Genomic DNA, 15,970 nt, shown 5'->3' with positions numbered 1-15,970 from the left:
ACACTGTTGTGAGGAGCCCTGCTAGGGATGCAGAGGAGAGCCTGGCAGGGTAGAAAGGGGTTTAATCAGGAGCCTGGGCTGAATAAAGGGTGAGTACTGTCCAGAGATCAGAACCCAGAACAAGGCCAGTCCCTCAGGAAGTTTGGTAGTGACAAGGTTCTGGGTGGCCAGAGACTGGGGTCCTTGCACAGCTGCAAACAAGAGTCCAAATCACAAGGCAGTATCATATCACAGGGCATGTCCATAGTCAAGCCAAGAAATCATTTCTTAGGTCAAGATTAGGTTCCAGTCCAGCAATCACCCAGCAGGTCCTTAGCAGCAGGGCACAGCTCAGGTCACAGTAGGAGTCCTTGGCCAGGTATGGACACAGCTGTGTTTGAACTGGAGACTAGTACACACCATGATAGTACACACCATGCTAGTACATCTAACATAGCATAGGAAAGAAGTGAAGGTTCAGGGCAGAGCTTAAATAGAGGACCTGGGTCCATAGGGGTGGGTAAAGTCTCCAGATGCGGTTGGTAATGGCACTTAAAGCAAAGCACTCAGGGCTTTGTTATCTACTTAGGGGCAAAAGAGGTGGTACTGGAGATTCAGTAGAACTTTGGGTCTGAGGTCAATTGTGAGTGGGCCTGAAGAGAGACACACATACAGCATTCCTCAAGGAGGGACCAAAAGACTAAGGTTCAGCTGAACTGAGCTTCTGTTGTAGGTAACAGTCTTGACTTGGGGAGTGTTACGTAATTTGTTGCTGGTTAACATAAAAACTGCTGATTCAGGAATTGACAAAAAACAATGCAGCAAACTGTGGAATAGACACTTAAATCTTTAATCCCCCTTTTCCCCAGCTTCAGTTCATCGCTTCTCCTTCCCTTCCTCCTAGTTTCAGTTTCCTTGTTGCACTCTCTTCTTCCCAGTCCTTTCAGTGATGCAGTAGGCAGTGTAATAGCCTGGGGTCGGTATATAATCTATATAAACATTTCTGTCTGCCAGTGGTTGCTGCTTACTAGATTCCTCTGCTCTAGTGTGCTCACTGGGCTGCAGTTCTTCAGGGCTGTCTCTACTCCAGTGTTAGCTTCCTGCAGAATGCAGTCCTACCAGGGTGACCCTGGCCTGTGTTGGTTGCCCATGGCTGCAGTGCCTTAGACATATGTCCTCTGGCATGGAGCACCTCCTCCCAGGAGTGCGTCTTTATCTGTGCTCCCAACATCTATTTCCAAATATCTCTTCTATTTTGTTTCTCCAAATATACCTCTCATATGTCCCCTTTTTGTGTTTCTAAAGTTTTTATTTTTTGGGTCTACTTGCATGTCCTCTGTCCCTAGCAGATACCACCTTTTCTTAATTACATTTGCTACACTGCAGTGCTGCTACATTTTCTAATTAAATTTGGCCTTAAGATGTGCCAGGGTAAGCTTAGGCTGGATATCAGGAAAAAATTCTTTACAGAAAGGATTGTTAAGCACTGGAATAGGCTCCCCAGGGTGGTTGTTGAGTCATCATCTCTGGATGTGTTTAAAAACTGTTGGGATGTGGTGCTCAGGGACATGATTTAGTGGAGGGTTGTTAGTTAGGTTAGTATGGTTATGTTGTGGTTGGACTTGATGGTCTTTAAGGTCTTTTCCAACCTGAGTGATTCTATGATTCTATGATTCTGTGTTTGAGTAGAGATGCAATGTCCTTTTCTTACTAGCTGAAAGTCTGGTGCACAGTGAGTTTTTTTTCATCCATTATAGAGACACCTGCAGCTGACCCAGGACAGTTCAGGGCTTTGTCTATCAATGATCACCCCTGATATCCAAACTGTGCCAATTTCCAGTACAGATTCCTGGGCCCATGAGAACAACATATATGGGAGAGCTCCTCCAGTGAGGCCTGTCATTGCTATTAAGGCTATTAAGCCCCTATTACGGCTTACTCTTGCCCTCAGAGTTCTAACACTATTTCCTTTTTCATGACTTCTATAGCTGATTTTATTTTCTATGTATTTATTATTTGTCAGTGGATATCTCTTCCGCAGTTTTGTCCAGTTTCCTTTTAAAATCATGTAAGATTTTAGCATCCCATCAGTTGGGAGAAGCATTAAACTAAGTATCTTGATTGTGACCCTTGCCCAAGGTACTTTGCTTGCCTGCATCAGGTCAAGAATCTCATTGTACTGGAGAACCCTGTAATTCATAAGATACCCTTTGGATGCAGTAAAGAAGACACTCAGAAACTGTAAGGTATTGGTTAAAATACAGTTTACTGGAGCTGACACAAGAAGGGAAAAGGACATAGCACAGATAATTTTTCACATCCCGTCAGAAGCTGGACACCCTAAGTTGTGTAATTTTGGACAGAGCTTTAGTCATGGCAGATTGCACAGATCCCATCCATATAGAGGTTCACTGGCATTGTGGTCTACATGTTTTGCCAGGACATTCATAGAAGTAAGCAACACTGTTGATTATTTCTACTGTTGAGCAAGAATGTGTTTATATGGATCCATGCTGTTTTTCTTCAAGATAAAGAATGTGCCAGAGGCATCATCACCTGTTGCCATTCTGGGGCCGTATACATGGGTTTAACCTTCTGGTTTGATCTTTGGCCTACCTCACCACTACATATTTGGTTGGGAATCACTGATCTATAGCTATAGTATTGGGAAATGTAGCACTTAATCCCTTATCGGGCCCTTCTAGCCCTACTGTCACTTGTGGCCTTCGGTCTCCTTCCCTTGCTGAGCAGACTGACACTTGCTGCTCCTCAACAGTCATCTTTGCAGTTTATTTTCCAGACTGAAGAATCTTAGATCATGAGCTACAGGAAACAGCAAATAAACTGCTCCACATCCAATCAATATTTCATAGAATCATAAAGGTTGGAAAAAAACCACCAAAGTCTAGTTCAACATGCTGTGCTTTTCCAGGTAACTTTTGAGAGCCCAGAGTAGCTCTGAACCAGGATATTCTCTTGACTGCTCTTCCTCTGATGACTATGACACCACATGTGGAGTCTTGTAACTTCAGCCATAGATTTGGTTTGCTTAGAAGAAGGTAGTCAAACATGCAGAGAAGTGCAGAATAGACTCAGATGGTCTCCAAATGATTCTGTGATGGTTCCTTCTACAGATGATGTGAGAAGGAGAGGTACACTTAGTTCAGAGAGCATTTCTCATGAGGCATTCAAAAGAGTGTGATTGCACCTGGCTGTTTTCATTCCATGGACCACTAGAAGCGCTGCATCTCTAAGCACACAGTACTGAGACGATATGAGGTGAAGTGAAGAGACAGAAGGCGATGTCTTCACATAACGACTTCAGTCATGGTATCAGGGAGCAAAAAGGACTACTGGACAATAGCTGGACTTGGGATTCATTTCTCTCATTCCATGCTGGGCTTTAGAGCTCAGAGGCACCTTTGTAGTGCCCTCCTCTTTCTGAAAGTTGATAAACATCATTTTTTATCCTTAGTGACACTTAATGGACTTTTTAAAACAAGTCAAATGCTTCCATTTCCCAGTTAAGACATTAGGTGGACTCTGTGCCTTGGATACCCTCTTGTGTATAGTTTTGGGAATTCATCATTTCTGCCCTGATTTTCTTCATCTTTTGCTTTGAAAAGATCAAACAATTGGATAGTTGCTTTTTTTTAGTTCACGCTATGTATTAAATACTTCCATAGAAAATGTGGATACTTTACTGTTATTGTACCCAGAAAGTGCAGAGTGACATACCTGTGTATTTCAGTTCCATATAACTGCTTAGTAACCTTACACACTCTGCTGCTCAGGACGATATTTTACCAGTCCTGCCTTTTTTCCTTTGCCATTTGTTAGTTTGTTTGGTTTTAGTTGTAGCAAAACTTTATTGACTGCTTGTCAAAAACTTGAAATTTCGTAGTTCTTGAAATACTTCTTTTTTGCTTGAATCCTACAGTGCAAACTGTAGCTAATCCTTTCTGACCCTCTTGAAAAGACCAGTAATCGCATTTCTCCCATTTGTAATGGGTATGAAATGTGTTTCACTGCTGCTAACGTCATCATTTCAAGTTATAGTTAGTGCTGACATGGCACGTGTTTGAGGCAGCTCTGAAGTACTGAAGTATCAGTATTTTTTCAGTATTAATACTGTAATTTGCAATTCTGCATGTTTATCCCAGCAAAAAACTCTGTTATTAACACCGGTAACCATTATAATTGGATAAAATATAACCTAAAGAGCCTTTCCTCTAAAGACTGTGAAATAGCAGAGGATTGTCACATTAGGCAATAGAAAGATTTCTTCATGTGGTTCTTGTCAGCATGGGAAAGCTGAAGCAGTCTGCCTTTTAATACTTCTCTCATATTTTTAAAGTTCTATCTTGTGTGCATCACATTGATGTATTTGCTGAGGATCCTTAGAGGATTTCTGTAAAAGTTCTCTGGAAATACAGTAAGTTCAAAGAATTTTGTTATTTGATATGCTGTATTGTGAGAAGCTCAATTTAAGAACAGGAGCTATAGGGTTTAACTTTGATTAAACCCAGTTACAAAAAAAATCTTAAAATATTTAGTGACCTCATATATGGGTACATTCTGGTTGTGAAAATAGAATCCATTTTCCAGCTTAATCACTTCTGTCAATAATTATTACCCACTATATCATATTTTTCAGGTTGTGTAGTACGGTAACCCAGAATAGATAATGACATGTTTTGTTTGCAAAGCTTTTATTAGAATAAATAGAAAGACCATTAATTAGCATTCACAAAATCAGTGATATATCACTGGGATGAAAACGGGAAATAATATCAATCAGGAAGATGTTTTGTTTGGAGATGATTTAAGAAGAAATGGCAGACTTTCTGTATGCTCCCTCAGAAAAAAAGTTACACAGCCTTAAAGTATTTGCAGCACAAATAAGTCCAAATAAGACAAATGGTCTGCTGAAGTTAAAAATTTCATCTGCAAATTGTCCAGGCATGACAAGGATGATTGCCAAGAATGATTGCCCAGCCAATTCAATGGAAAGGACCAGGATTTTCCTGAAAGCTGTGTTCATTTCAGAGAACTCCTATAGAGAAACCAGATTCTCAATAACAATGGCAGGACTTCACACACACACACAAAAACGAAGCACTGGCCTTGTTTCCCAAGTTATTCAAGCATATTGGAAACATATACACCTTAGATATGAATCCTGAATGTAAGCTGAGAATAAATTCCTGCACATAAAGATCTGAAATTTCACATGCTTCTTCAAGAATATCTCCTTAGATATTGAAGGCTTTCCACTTGGATAAAATATTGCATTGAAATTATGTTACAATACTACAGTAAAGAGGTTTGATTTCTGAGGGGAGGGTAAGCATTATCTCAGCTCTTTCTCTCTTTAGGGAGAACAATATCTACCAAAGAATAGAATAACATTGGTTGGGTTGAATCTGATCAAGAAGAGGAATGGGTGGTCAGCCCTGAACTCTTCTAACTCAAGGGAATGCTTGATGTTTCCAATTGCCCCTGTTGCACCTGCCGCCTCAGTGCCCTCTTCATTGACTTCCATGAACGCCCCATGGACAGCATCAGAGATCATCAGGTTATCTACTGAAGAGATGCCGGTCAGGTTGGCTGAACGGCTGAACAGGTCGGTCATTCCCAAGGCCATTAATATAGATGTGAGGTTATATTTTTCCTCAATCTTCATGCGGGGCAGGTACACTTTCATGCTCTTCTTTTCCATTGCATTGGTACTAGTCCACTCTCTGAGTTTTTCAAAGTTAATTGTTTTCTCAATCTGCAAAGAGAGGGAGAGAATGAAATACAGAAGGCAAGAACACAGTGGCCATAACAAGTGTATTAATACCACTTGTTACTATTTCTTTTCATTTATTTGTGTGCACAACAGAAGTGACACAAGCGTAAATCTATTTGTTTATCCTTTATGCTTCCTCCTGACTATAGCCTACATATCATCTGTCTTGATGAAGTTCTCCAAAACTTTGTCATCTGAAAATTTTTCCAACTGATCAGATGCCCTTCTGAAAAATCAGGTTTTGATGATGTCAAATCAAATTTGTGCTCATTTGCAGATATTTGCAGATGTTTGCAGCTAACTTTTCAGAAATGCTGTTTGTTTTCTGTACTTGTTATATTTTTCCTATTTTTACTAATTCAATGAGAAAAGATCTTTTAAAATATCCCTTGCATTTACAAAAATAATAATAATAATAATAATTTAATTATTTGTAGGGGTGACTCTTGTGAAAAAAATCTATTAATGGTCATCAACAGAATAATTGGTCCCTGTGACTTGATAATAGTGTGTGAACATTACTTGATCTATGGAAATTGAAATGTCTTCAAAGGAAAAAAAAAATCCTTCTAACGTATCTGTCTCTAGTACCTGATGGAGATAACTGCATATACCAACATCCCCTCCTGCAGGACTGCAGCAGCCCTTTGTTTTTTGTTAGCTACACTCTTTATTTAATAACATCGAGACCAAGGCTCTCCTTAGAGGCCAACCTCTGCCTGAGCACCTGGAAGCACCTGGGCCACTGTTGTGCTCTCCTGCCTGGGCAGCACAGCACAGCCAGGGGGTGAGAGGACAGCCTAAGGTCTGAAGGCAGCCAGCTCCCATTCAGCTCAGAACTAGTGGCCTTCCCCCGCCAGGGCCGTACCCGCTCCAGGCCAGAAACCTCATCAGGCAACAGCACCAACATGCTCAGCTCTCCGCTGGCATATGGGAGCTCCAGGATCCTCATTTTCTCTGCAGGCAGCGTGGCCACATTAAAGGTATTGTTCAGACACATCATTTGCACAGGTTTGCTTTCTTGCTGCGAAACAGAAGCACAAGACAATGTGAGCAGGGAGCAATTTTTCTTGAATTTTTCCAGTTGCAGTGCCCATGTCCCTACCTTTGTCATTCTGAAGGGCATTTCCTGAGTGTCTTCTGTATTAAATGCTGTCTTCCATATCCCTTTGAAGTAAACGGTGTTAATAAAGACCATCATTGTACCAAAATCAATGGAGCTTGATACAAGCAAATCTTTGATCTGTCCTGTGAAAAGGAAGCAAAGCAGTGAGCGATTAGGCATAGCCTGTCTGGTTTGCATGAATGTCTGCAATGGAGGGCATGGTGAGTTCTGTGGGAGATTGCTTTCATGGCAGTAATCAAGTGCTGTTCCTTGGTCTGCCTTTTCTAGACATTTTGAATAGAGGAAGACAAGGGTATAGATTATGGTCGGTAGGAATAAATGTCAGTTATTTTTTAGTTCTTACCATTTGTCTCTTTTTCCACCCAGGAGTTTATGAGCTGCCTTGCTTCTTCAGCAGCTGTTCTGAAGTTAACTTCTTCCACTCCTCCTGTATAGAACTTCCTTGCACAATTTAAGTATTCCTGTAAGCAGAAGAATTGTGTTTGACTGTTAAGGACCTTAAAATAGAAGAACATGAAATGCAAAATTAATGAAATGGAGGATGATGATTAAAAGAAACTTCTATCCCTACTCTTGAACAAGTCAAACAGCTCTCTTGCTGTAACTGAATCTTAAAGCTGGACAAGGCCACTTCACATATTTAGATTTGTCACTTTTGTCTTCAGACAGGATTCCAAGTTATAATTTTGAAATATTTTCTTCATTTTACCATAAAACCTTCTGTTCGGCAAACATTATTGAAGACAGACAATACTCATTTCCTCATCTTCATGCCCACCTTTTCTTTTGAATTCTGTATTCTTACATTCCTATTTTTTTATTTCAAAACTAAAACTTTCTTGAAGTGAGATATTTTATGTGTAGCTTTAAAAAAGATGAACAAAATATTTTAGTCAGTTTCAGTCCTCACGCTTTCAAGTCATTTTCTTTCCTTACAAATCACCTTTTTCATTAGAAGACCTTTTTTTAATGAATGAACAGCAATTCTGATTGCTCCCTGTAGCAATTGCTGCATGGGCATGTATTGCAGAGTCACAGAATCTCAGGGGCTGGAAGGGATCTCTGTAGATCATCAATTCAAACCCCCTGCAGGGGTTCCCTACAATAGGTTGCACAGGAAAGCATCCAGATGGGTCTTGAGTATCTCCAGAGCCCTTATGCTATTGCCTGGCCTCCTCCTAAAAGCCACAGAAAGGTTTGGACTCATTCTGTGGCCCAAACCAATTCCCACTGTGGCTCACAGAAGTGCTGAGTCCCAGGTGAGCCCAGTGGGCAATCTCAGTAAGGTTAAGTCACACTTCAACTCACCGGAAGAACTGCAAATGTTTTGTCAACGTAGAGTTTGTGAGCAATCTCGAGTGAGTATGTAGCATTTGGCCTGGTGATTTCTGAGAGAAAGTCCTTGAACAAATTGTGGATGTATTCAGAAGAGCCACACTGAGGTGATGACAGGGAAACAAGATGATATGTCAGATTAGCTTCTCCTTATCTTCCAAATCAGACCCCAAAGGACTGTCCCCATCAATAACAGGCCATAGTGGAATTCACCCACAGACCTGGGCTGATGATGATGCATTAAGTAGATAAATAAACCAATCTCCGAGTCAGTTTCCCTGGCTTTCAACAAGCATGAGTTAGACCCACTTTTCCTCCCTCCACAGATCTGCTTGGTTTGAGAGCATTACCATCACTTTTGACAGTCTGAAATTGCTTGGAACAGAGGCAGAATAGTTCTAGTTTTGTCCTGAGGAGAAAATAGGAACAAAAGGAGAGAAGTTATGTCTTTACCTGAGAGTCAGTGGTGCTTCCAGCTCCTGTAATGCTATCAAAATGAAGAGCCTGCAAGAGAAAATGCCAGTGAGAAAAAAACACAAGCATGACCAAAAATGTTATGCATTTAAAATTTACATGTGATGTTGGCAGTAGAGCTGTTGGCTCATAAAAAAAAAAAAAAAAAAGCCCACAACAAATGCTAGATTAGATGAACTAAAAGGCTGCAAGTGAGCTTGCAGCTGGTGCACACTTCATGTCACCTTCTGAGAAATTGGAAATAGACCTATTTCTTAGATTATATTTTTTTCAGTGAGCATCTGTAAGTTAACTTATTTGTGTATTATGCACTGTGAATAATGTTCTCTCTCTTCCTTTTTTCCCAGGGTTTTGTCTTTTTAATACAAAAATAAAAAATATAGAAAAAATAGATTATCTGGAAGATGTCAGAATTTAGAAAAAAATAATACAATTCCCTGACTATGATACATCCAGTGAGTTAAAACATGTGAGAGCCTCATGAGTAGATAACATGTTATTACTTAGAAGGAATAACAAGCAGAACTAGAGTCCACTGTCCACGTTACACCAGTGTAAGTAACTCACCTTCTTCATCTGAGATTCAGTGTTACCTCTTGCCCCCAAATAGACCATGGCCAGGGCTGTAAGGATGCTCAGAGGGGAATACAAGATGTTATCATTGACATGATGGACTTTCATCTCGTTGAAAACATCGAAACAAAATTTTGTATTTGTTACACTGATGGAATCCATTCTGAAATTGGTGTTGTCTAAAGCAAACATTAAAATGTATTAGTTGTATTGCAAGGAAGTCAGTGCACTTGAACCTTTGTACACAGTGCACAGCTTATTTTCAGTAAGTAGAATTCAGTAGTGTGGATGTAGTTTTAAATGTAGATTAGTGTGGATTTAAAAGGCAAATATGTTCTTGGATTTGTGAGCAATCAAAATCCTGTATAGCTACCAGTTGTGTGTAGGCTGGTGACTGTTTTATTTGAAATTTGAGTTATCCTCTGTACATGTGTATTGTGTTGAAAATATTGCAAAGACTTGCCTTGAAAGAAGCTTATTGATAATCATTTCTCATCTTGTACAGAAAAGAAAACACAGGTTTGTTCTAAGCCTTCATTCGTCTGAGGCTGCAGACCAGGTTCTTCACTGTAGTTTTTAACATCACTTTTAAGACCTGTTAATAGATCAGCCCTCTGTGATCCAAACTGCAGTTACTGACAATATAAAGTCGGTAGGTGTGGAAAAATGCCAAGAGTTTTTACTGGATTTACTCTACCTGCATGTAAATGGAAGCTGGATTCTTATACCAACCACTTTATCAGAGGTCTCAAACCTCATCATTACTTTCTTCTTAAAAATAGATTAGGGGAATGGAAGCACAGTGATAGAAAGAGATAATGATTTACCAAACTCATCTGCTTTATGACAAATGTCTATTAACTAGTACATGTTCCATTCTGGGTTGACTTAATTATACCTCACTTTTCAAAAATTGTTCTTTAATTTTATTGGCACCTTTTTCATAAAATCCACCTTTTAATAAAACAGCAATTGTTTAGTCTTGTTTCATTTGCAGATACTTCACATCTTCAGTATTTAAACATTTTTTCTGCCTTTTTTTCTGACATTCTTGCGAAATTTTCCCTGAAGTTTCAGCACGTAGCATTTTATCTAACAGTGAAGGAAAAAAAACCTCTTTAGTAAAGAAGACAACATAGAATGGACAACAGTGTTGTAAAGCCAAGTGCAGCAGTAAGGTGTTTATACTGTTCGTATCTTCCCATTTTGTCACAAGCAGAGAGAATCTTCCTAGGGCAGAATTTTCCAAGTGCAGGGGAAATCCAAGATATTCTGCCAAATGTTTCATTGTGTGGAATCAGTACATTCATGTGTTCCATCTCTCTTAATTGAATCACATCTGTGATTTACTAAGCTTTACTTCATACAAATACTTTGACTTCATACCTGGCAGGCTGTGAAACAGTACAGTAATGCAGAACACACATGTGAAGGTGAGAATAGATTTTTTAACAAGTCATCCTTTAATCTTTTGTTTCTTGACTGTTCTTGATCACAAACCACAAACATGACATTCCATCAACATTTTTGTAAGTTTCATGATGATTAATAAAAAAAGGTTTAGAACATCAGTCATAACCAAAAGAAATGCTTACCTTATCAGCTTCACGTGTGATGATAAGAGTACAGCTTCTCAGCTGTACGTGGTACAGCCTTGTAGAACTCCTTGAAATATATCCTGTGTAATGTCATGACACACCCCAGGCTGCCTGTTCTGTGTTTACCAAACCAAATGATGGATGGAACTCAATGTCAGAAACAAACTTTCACTTGGTTGAAGTTCATTATGTACCAAAAAAGAAAACAAAAAAAGAAAGAGGGAAAGAAAGAAAGAAAGAGGGAAAGAAAGAAAGAAAGAGGGAAAGAAAGAAAGAAAGAAAGAAAGAAAGAAAGAAAAGAAAGAAAGAAAGAAAGAAAGAAAGAAAGAAAGAAAGAAAGAAAGAAAGAAAGAAAGAAAGAAAGAAAGAAAGAAAGAAAGAAAGAAAGAAAGAAAGAAAGAAAAGAAAGAAAGAAAGAAAGAAAGAAAGAAAGAAAGAAAGAAAGAAAAGAAAGAAAGAAAGAAAGGAAGTTGGAAGGAAAGAAAGATAAGAAAGAAAAGGAAGGAAAGGAAGGGAAGGAAAGGGAGGAAGGCAGGAAGGCAGGCAGGAAGGCAGGAAGGCAGGAAGGCAGGAAGGCAGGAAGGCAGGAAGGCAGGAAGGCAGGAAGGAAGGAAGGAAGGAAGGAAGGAAGGAAGGAAGGAAGGAAGGAAGGAAGGAAGGAAGGAAGGAAGGAAGGAAAGATAAAAGGGGGGGAAAAAAAAGAAAAAAAGAAATAAGAGAGAAAGGAAAAGGTAAGGAAAGAGAGAATGAAAGAGGGAAAGAAAGAAAGAAATCCCTAAATGAAATGAAGGATATCATGTGGCACCTTGGAGAAAAGGATGGAGCATACTGAAAAGACTGAAACAAAAATATAAAAGCTGTTCATTGAAATTTGAGTACTAAGTATGATTTGAGTAAAGAAGCAAATGCTGTGGCATGGATAGTGAAAACAAAGCAAAAAAAAAGTGTGATATTAAGTTATGCACAGTGTCTTTAAGGAATTCTAAGCTAATTTTCTTTTTTTTTTCTTTTCTCTATAATGAGTACTGACATAACGAGTACTGACACTCCAGATCCCTCTAGCAGTCACCATTCTGAGAATATAAAAAATGCAGTACGTGCAGGACTGCTTGCTGTTCTGTGCCCACCCTGTACTTACTGCAACTTTTCATAAATTCACAGAATCAAAGAATCATTTTAGTTAAGGGGCTCTTGAAGACCGTCCAACTCCACTGCAGTGAATAGGAACACCTATAGTGAAAACTTGTATGTTATTGTCTAGTTCTTGTGCCTGGTGCCACTTACAACCTGAATTGCAAAAAATAAAGCATTTTGTAGAGCGGTCTAGCATTACTAGAGCAGTCTGACTCAGGAAACTTGTGTGCCAACATGGTCTGTGCAGATTGTCAGTAGAAAACTATCAGTAAGCATATTGTATAAATACAAATTAATTTTGAAAGCAATATTCAGAGCGTCTGTATTTAAAAAAAAATATGGAACTGAAGAAAGATGTATTGTGGCAAAAGAGGTTGAGCAAAGAAGAGACTTCTGTTGCTTTTTAAATTCAGATAATAGAATATTCAGACTCGAGTCAGAAGCTACAAGGAAAGCATTCAAACTCACTGCTACAATTTAGAATGTTGTTTCAAGTTGCTCTTTTCAAACAGGTCACAGCATCACATGTGAGTTTCAAAATGTGTCTTTCGTACATTCAAAGAACATTTTTACAGATTGCCCACAAGTACTTCATGGCACATCAAGTGAAACATTCATGGTCTGCAGGACAGTCATAATATAACAATAGCAAGCATAAAGCAATCTCATAAATCCTTTGAAATAAAAGAATGGGCAGCAAACAAACTACTTTGACCTCTGAGTATGCTGTGATTTTAAAACAGAACTCCAAAGTCAATAGACAAAATGCCTCTGAAATTGTCTAGAACAAATTATGCTTTCTGGAGAAAATCCTTCTAGTTTTCTGTGCAAGTGGAAAGCCTCTGAATAGCCAGTACCTTTCTGCCTAATAGTTAGTCTTGTTCAGCTGAACAAACTAGAGCAATACTAATAATGAAGACCTCTGTCTATCTGATACATTTAGGTACAACTAATATGTTACATGGTACCATCTATAACCCAGTCCAGTCTGGTACAGACATTGCTATGCAACAGCAATACTTTTGAGTAAGGATCGTTTGGCCTTAACTCATATTGGGTAGCCAATTACATCAAATCTGTTGTAAAGGGAGTGAGCTATTCTCTTGCTTGAACAGTACTTAAATTACGACTGCTGTGAGTTCCATTTTGCTGAAGATGATATCTGTGCTGGTGGAAAGACATATCAACTGACTGAATGTGTCTGTTCATGGTGAATGTCTTTAATCACACAATTTATAGCACTCCCCACACTGCAGGATGTTTCTGTGGCTGCTGCCCCTTCTCCCTTTCTTGCTTAAGGCTGTTTTCTGTTCAGTCTTTAACACTCAGTGCAGCGGTCCGTTGTTGTGTACTTGACAGCTCAAAAGTCAAAGGATTATCCAACAAGTAGTACTGTGACACTTCTACCTTTTAAGCATGCCTTAAATCTTTTTACTATCAAACTGTCTAGCAGCATGTTACAGCTTGCTGTACAAGAGCCCCATGGGCATTTGTGTACCATTTTCCTGAATCATGTGCTTGGGTCATCACAGACAGCCTACAACTCAGGATCTACAAAGATACTACAATTGTGTCATAACAGCAAATTCAGAGCACTAATGCTGTTAGTAATTATATGGCTTTCAAAATATCTCTGAGTTAAATACACTCAGCGCTGAGAGGAATATTTTTGTTTTGAGATAGAAAAGGGGCAGCAGATTCCTCCAGAAGAAGTTAATACACATCCCTGCTATTGCTGTTGGACTTTTTCATTCTGTCAAATGAATGGTTAATCTAAAGTGAGTTGCAGAATTTAAAAATCAGTCTACAATAAATGAAAATTTGGATCGTGGTCAGTCATCAGTGCAGAATCATCAGAGTATTAGGGTTCTTGCGTGGTCTACTTACCAGTTTAGATCTGTTGTGAAGTCAAGCAAGATTAGGCAAACCTTCCTGTAGGTGAAATGCTTTCTAGGATAGCTGATGGATTATGCTGTTAAGCTGTCCAGCATAGCTGTGCAATGCTGCACAAACACAAAAGGATGTGTTGTTGTGACATGTCCTTTTTTGACAATGCTTGTCCCAAGAAAGAGGTCAGCTAAGACTTAGCTGCTATTTGCTTTTCCAAGTATTTCACTGTGGTCCTGGCCCTAAACTAACAGGCTCTTTGACGTCTGATCCTTTCTGAAAGAATATCAAGTCCAGGTCAGCTCATTCTATCACAAAAACATTTGCACAACTAGAGATTTTGTTCTCATTTATGTTTCCACTGTTTCTCTGGTAGCAACAAGCTTATTGATCATTTAGTGTTTGTCCTGCCCACACCAGTGATTTCTTAGTTGCTGCTGCAGAACTTGGTGCAATAGCTATCAGTGGTGATTTCCCACTCAGTTGTTCTGTGGGGTTATGTTGTTTCCTTAGTCCCAAAGAAAATCAGTGTCTGGTCAAGCTTTTTCAGACAGAGGATCACAGTGTATCAGACACCTTTCTGCAGCAGTGCTGTGCCATTCTGAAGAGATTGTCAAGATGTGTATCTCAGTGTTGACAGAGAGGATTACTCCAGTGATCATTCACTAGAGGCACATTCAGAAAGAGGTCGTGAAGCCCTTGGCCACGAGTGGCTAACACATAGAACAGTACTACATCTTGTCATAGAACCACAGAATATCCTTAGTTGGAAGGGTCCCATAAGGATCATCAAATCCAACTCCTGGCTCCACACAGCAGCATCCAAAATTCAAACCCTACATCTGAGAGCATTTTCCAAATGTTCCTTGAACTCAGGCAGCTTGGGACCATGCCCAGTGCCCTGGGAAGTCTGTTCCAGAGCCTGATCACTCTCTTCGTGACCCCCACCCTGACCCTCCCATGACACAGCTCCATGCTGTTCCCTCAGGTCCTGTCAGTGTCACCGGAAAGCAGAGCTCAGCACTGTCCCTCTACTCCCCTCAGCTCCTCTGCTCTGGGCTGAGCAAACCCAGGGACCTCAACACGTCTTGCCCTCCAGACTCTTCACCATCTTTGAAGCCTTCTTTGGATGCTCTCTAGTAGTTTTATGTCTTTCTTACATTGCGGTACCCAACCCTGCACCCAGTGCCAGAGGAGCAGCTGCACAGCACAGAGCACAGTGGGACAACACCTCCCCTTGCCTGGTGGCAGTTCTGGGCCTGGTGCACCCCTGGGTACGGTTGGCCCTTGGGGCTGCCAGGGCACACTGCTGGCTCAGATGCAGCTTGCTGTCAGTCACAATCTCCAGATCCCTTTGGGTAGGACTGCTCTCAGTCTCTTGTCCTCCAGTCTATACACACAGCCAAGGCTGCCCCATCCCAGGTGCAGAATATGGACCTACTTTTGTTAAATTTCATGTGGCTGGAGATTTCTGAGCTCTCTAATTTGTCATCTCTCTGTAAGGCCTCTTTACCCACAAGGGAGTCAATGGCACTTCCCAATTTGTGTCATCCATGAACTTGCTTAATATGCCTCAAGTCCCATATCCAAGTCATTGATGAAAGCATTGAAGAGAACTGGCCCTGAAATTGAGCCTGCAGAACCCCACTAATGACTGCCTGCCAGCCTGATGTAACCCCAGTAACTATAATCCTTTGTGCCCAACCTATCAGCTAATTGATCACCCATCACAACATTATGTTTTTGCTTTGGTCTATGCTGGACATTTTATCCCCCATGACTTACCCACTAAATCTTCTGTCAGTTGCTGCACAGTCGTCTGTCAAAGAAACAGGATCTTAATACTCCAGAAAATAAAAATGCCAATAGTCTTTGGTAGGCTAGGGCAAAAATGCCTGGAGACACAGGAAGGTTTTAAAAATGTATTTATTTTGTTCATCTTCCCACCAGGCCTGCCACCCCTTTCATGGAGAACACTTTTATCCTGTCCTTTGTATGTTCTGCCCCCTGCCTGGTAAGCAGTGGCTGGGGCTCGGCCATCAGTATTTTGTTGCAATTTTTGTTCAGTAT

General features: G+C 40.1%; 1 protein-coding gene across 1 annotated transcript; it reads right to left on the bottom strand.

Moving 5' to 3' along the window:
• Positions 1-5,353: 5,353 nt before the first annotated feature.
• Positions 5,354-9,443, bottom strand: LOC306945087 (ovalbumin-related protein Y; the record flags this gene model as incomplete). The annotated part of the gene is made up of 7 exons (XM_079533776.1): positions 5,354-5,755; positions 6,642-6,797; positions 6,879-7,021; positions 7,243-7,360; positions 8,208-8,336; positions 8,688-8,738; positions 9,276-9,443. The coding sequence occupies 7 exons, from the start codon at positions 9,441-9,443 to the stop codon at positions 5,354-5,356; spliced, it is 1,167 nt and encodes a 388-aa protein (XP_079389902.1).
• Between the last annotated feature and the right edge of the window lie 6,527 nt (positions 9,444-15,970).

This window comes from Tetrao urogallus (genome assembly GCF_951394365.1).
Source record: "Tetrao urogallus genome assembly, chromosome: 3".
Taxonomy (NCBI): Eukaryota; Metazoa; Chordata; class Aves; order Galliformes; family Phasianidae; genus Tetrao; species Tetrao urogallus.
This window is presented reverse-complemented; position numbering and strand designations above follow the sequence as displayed.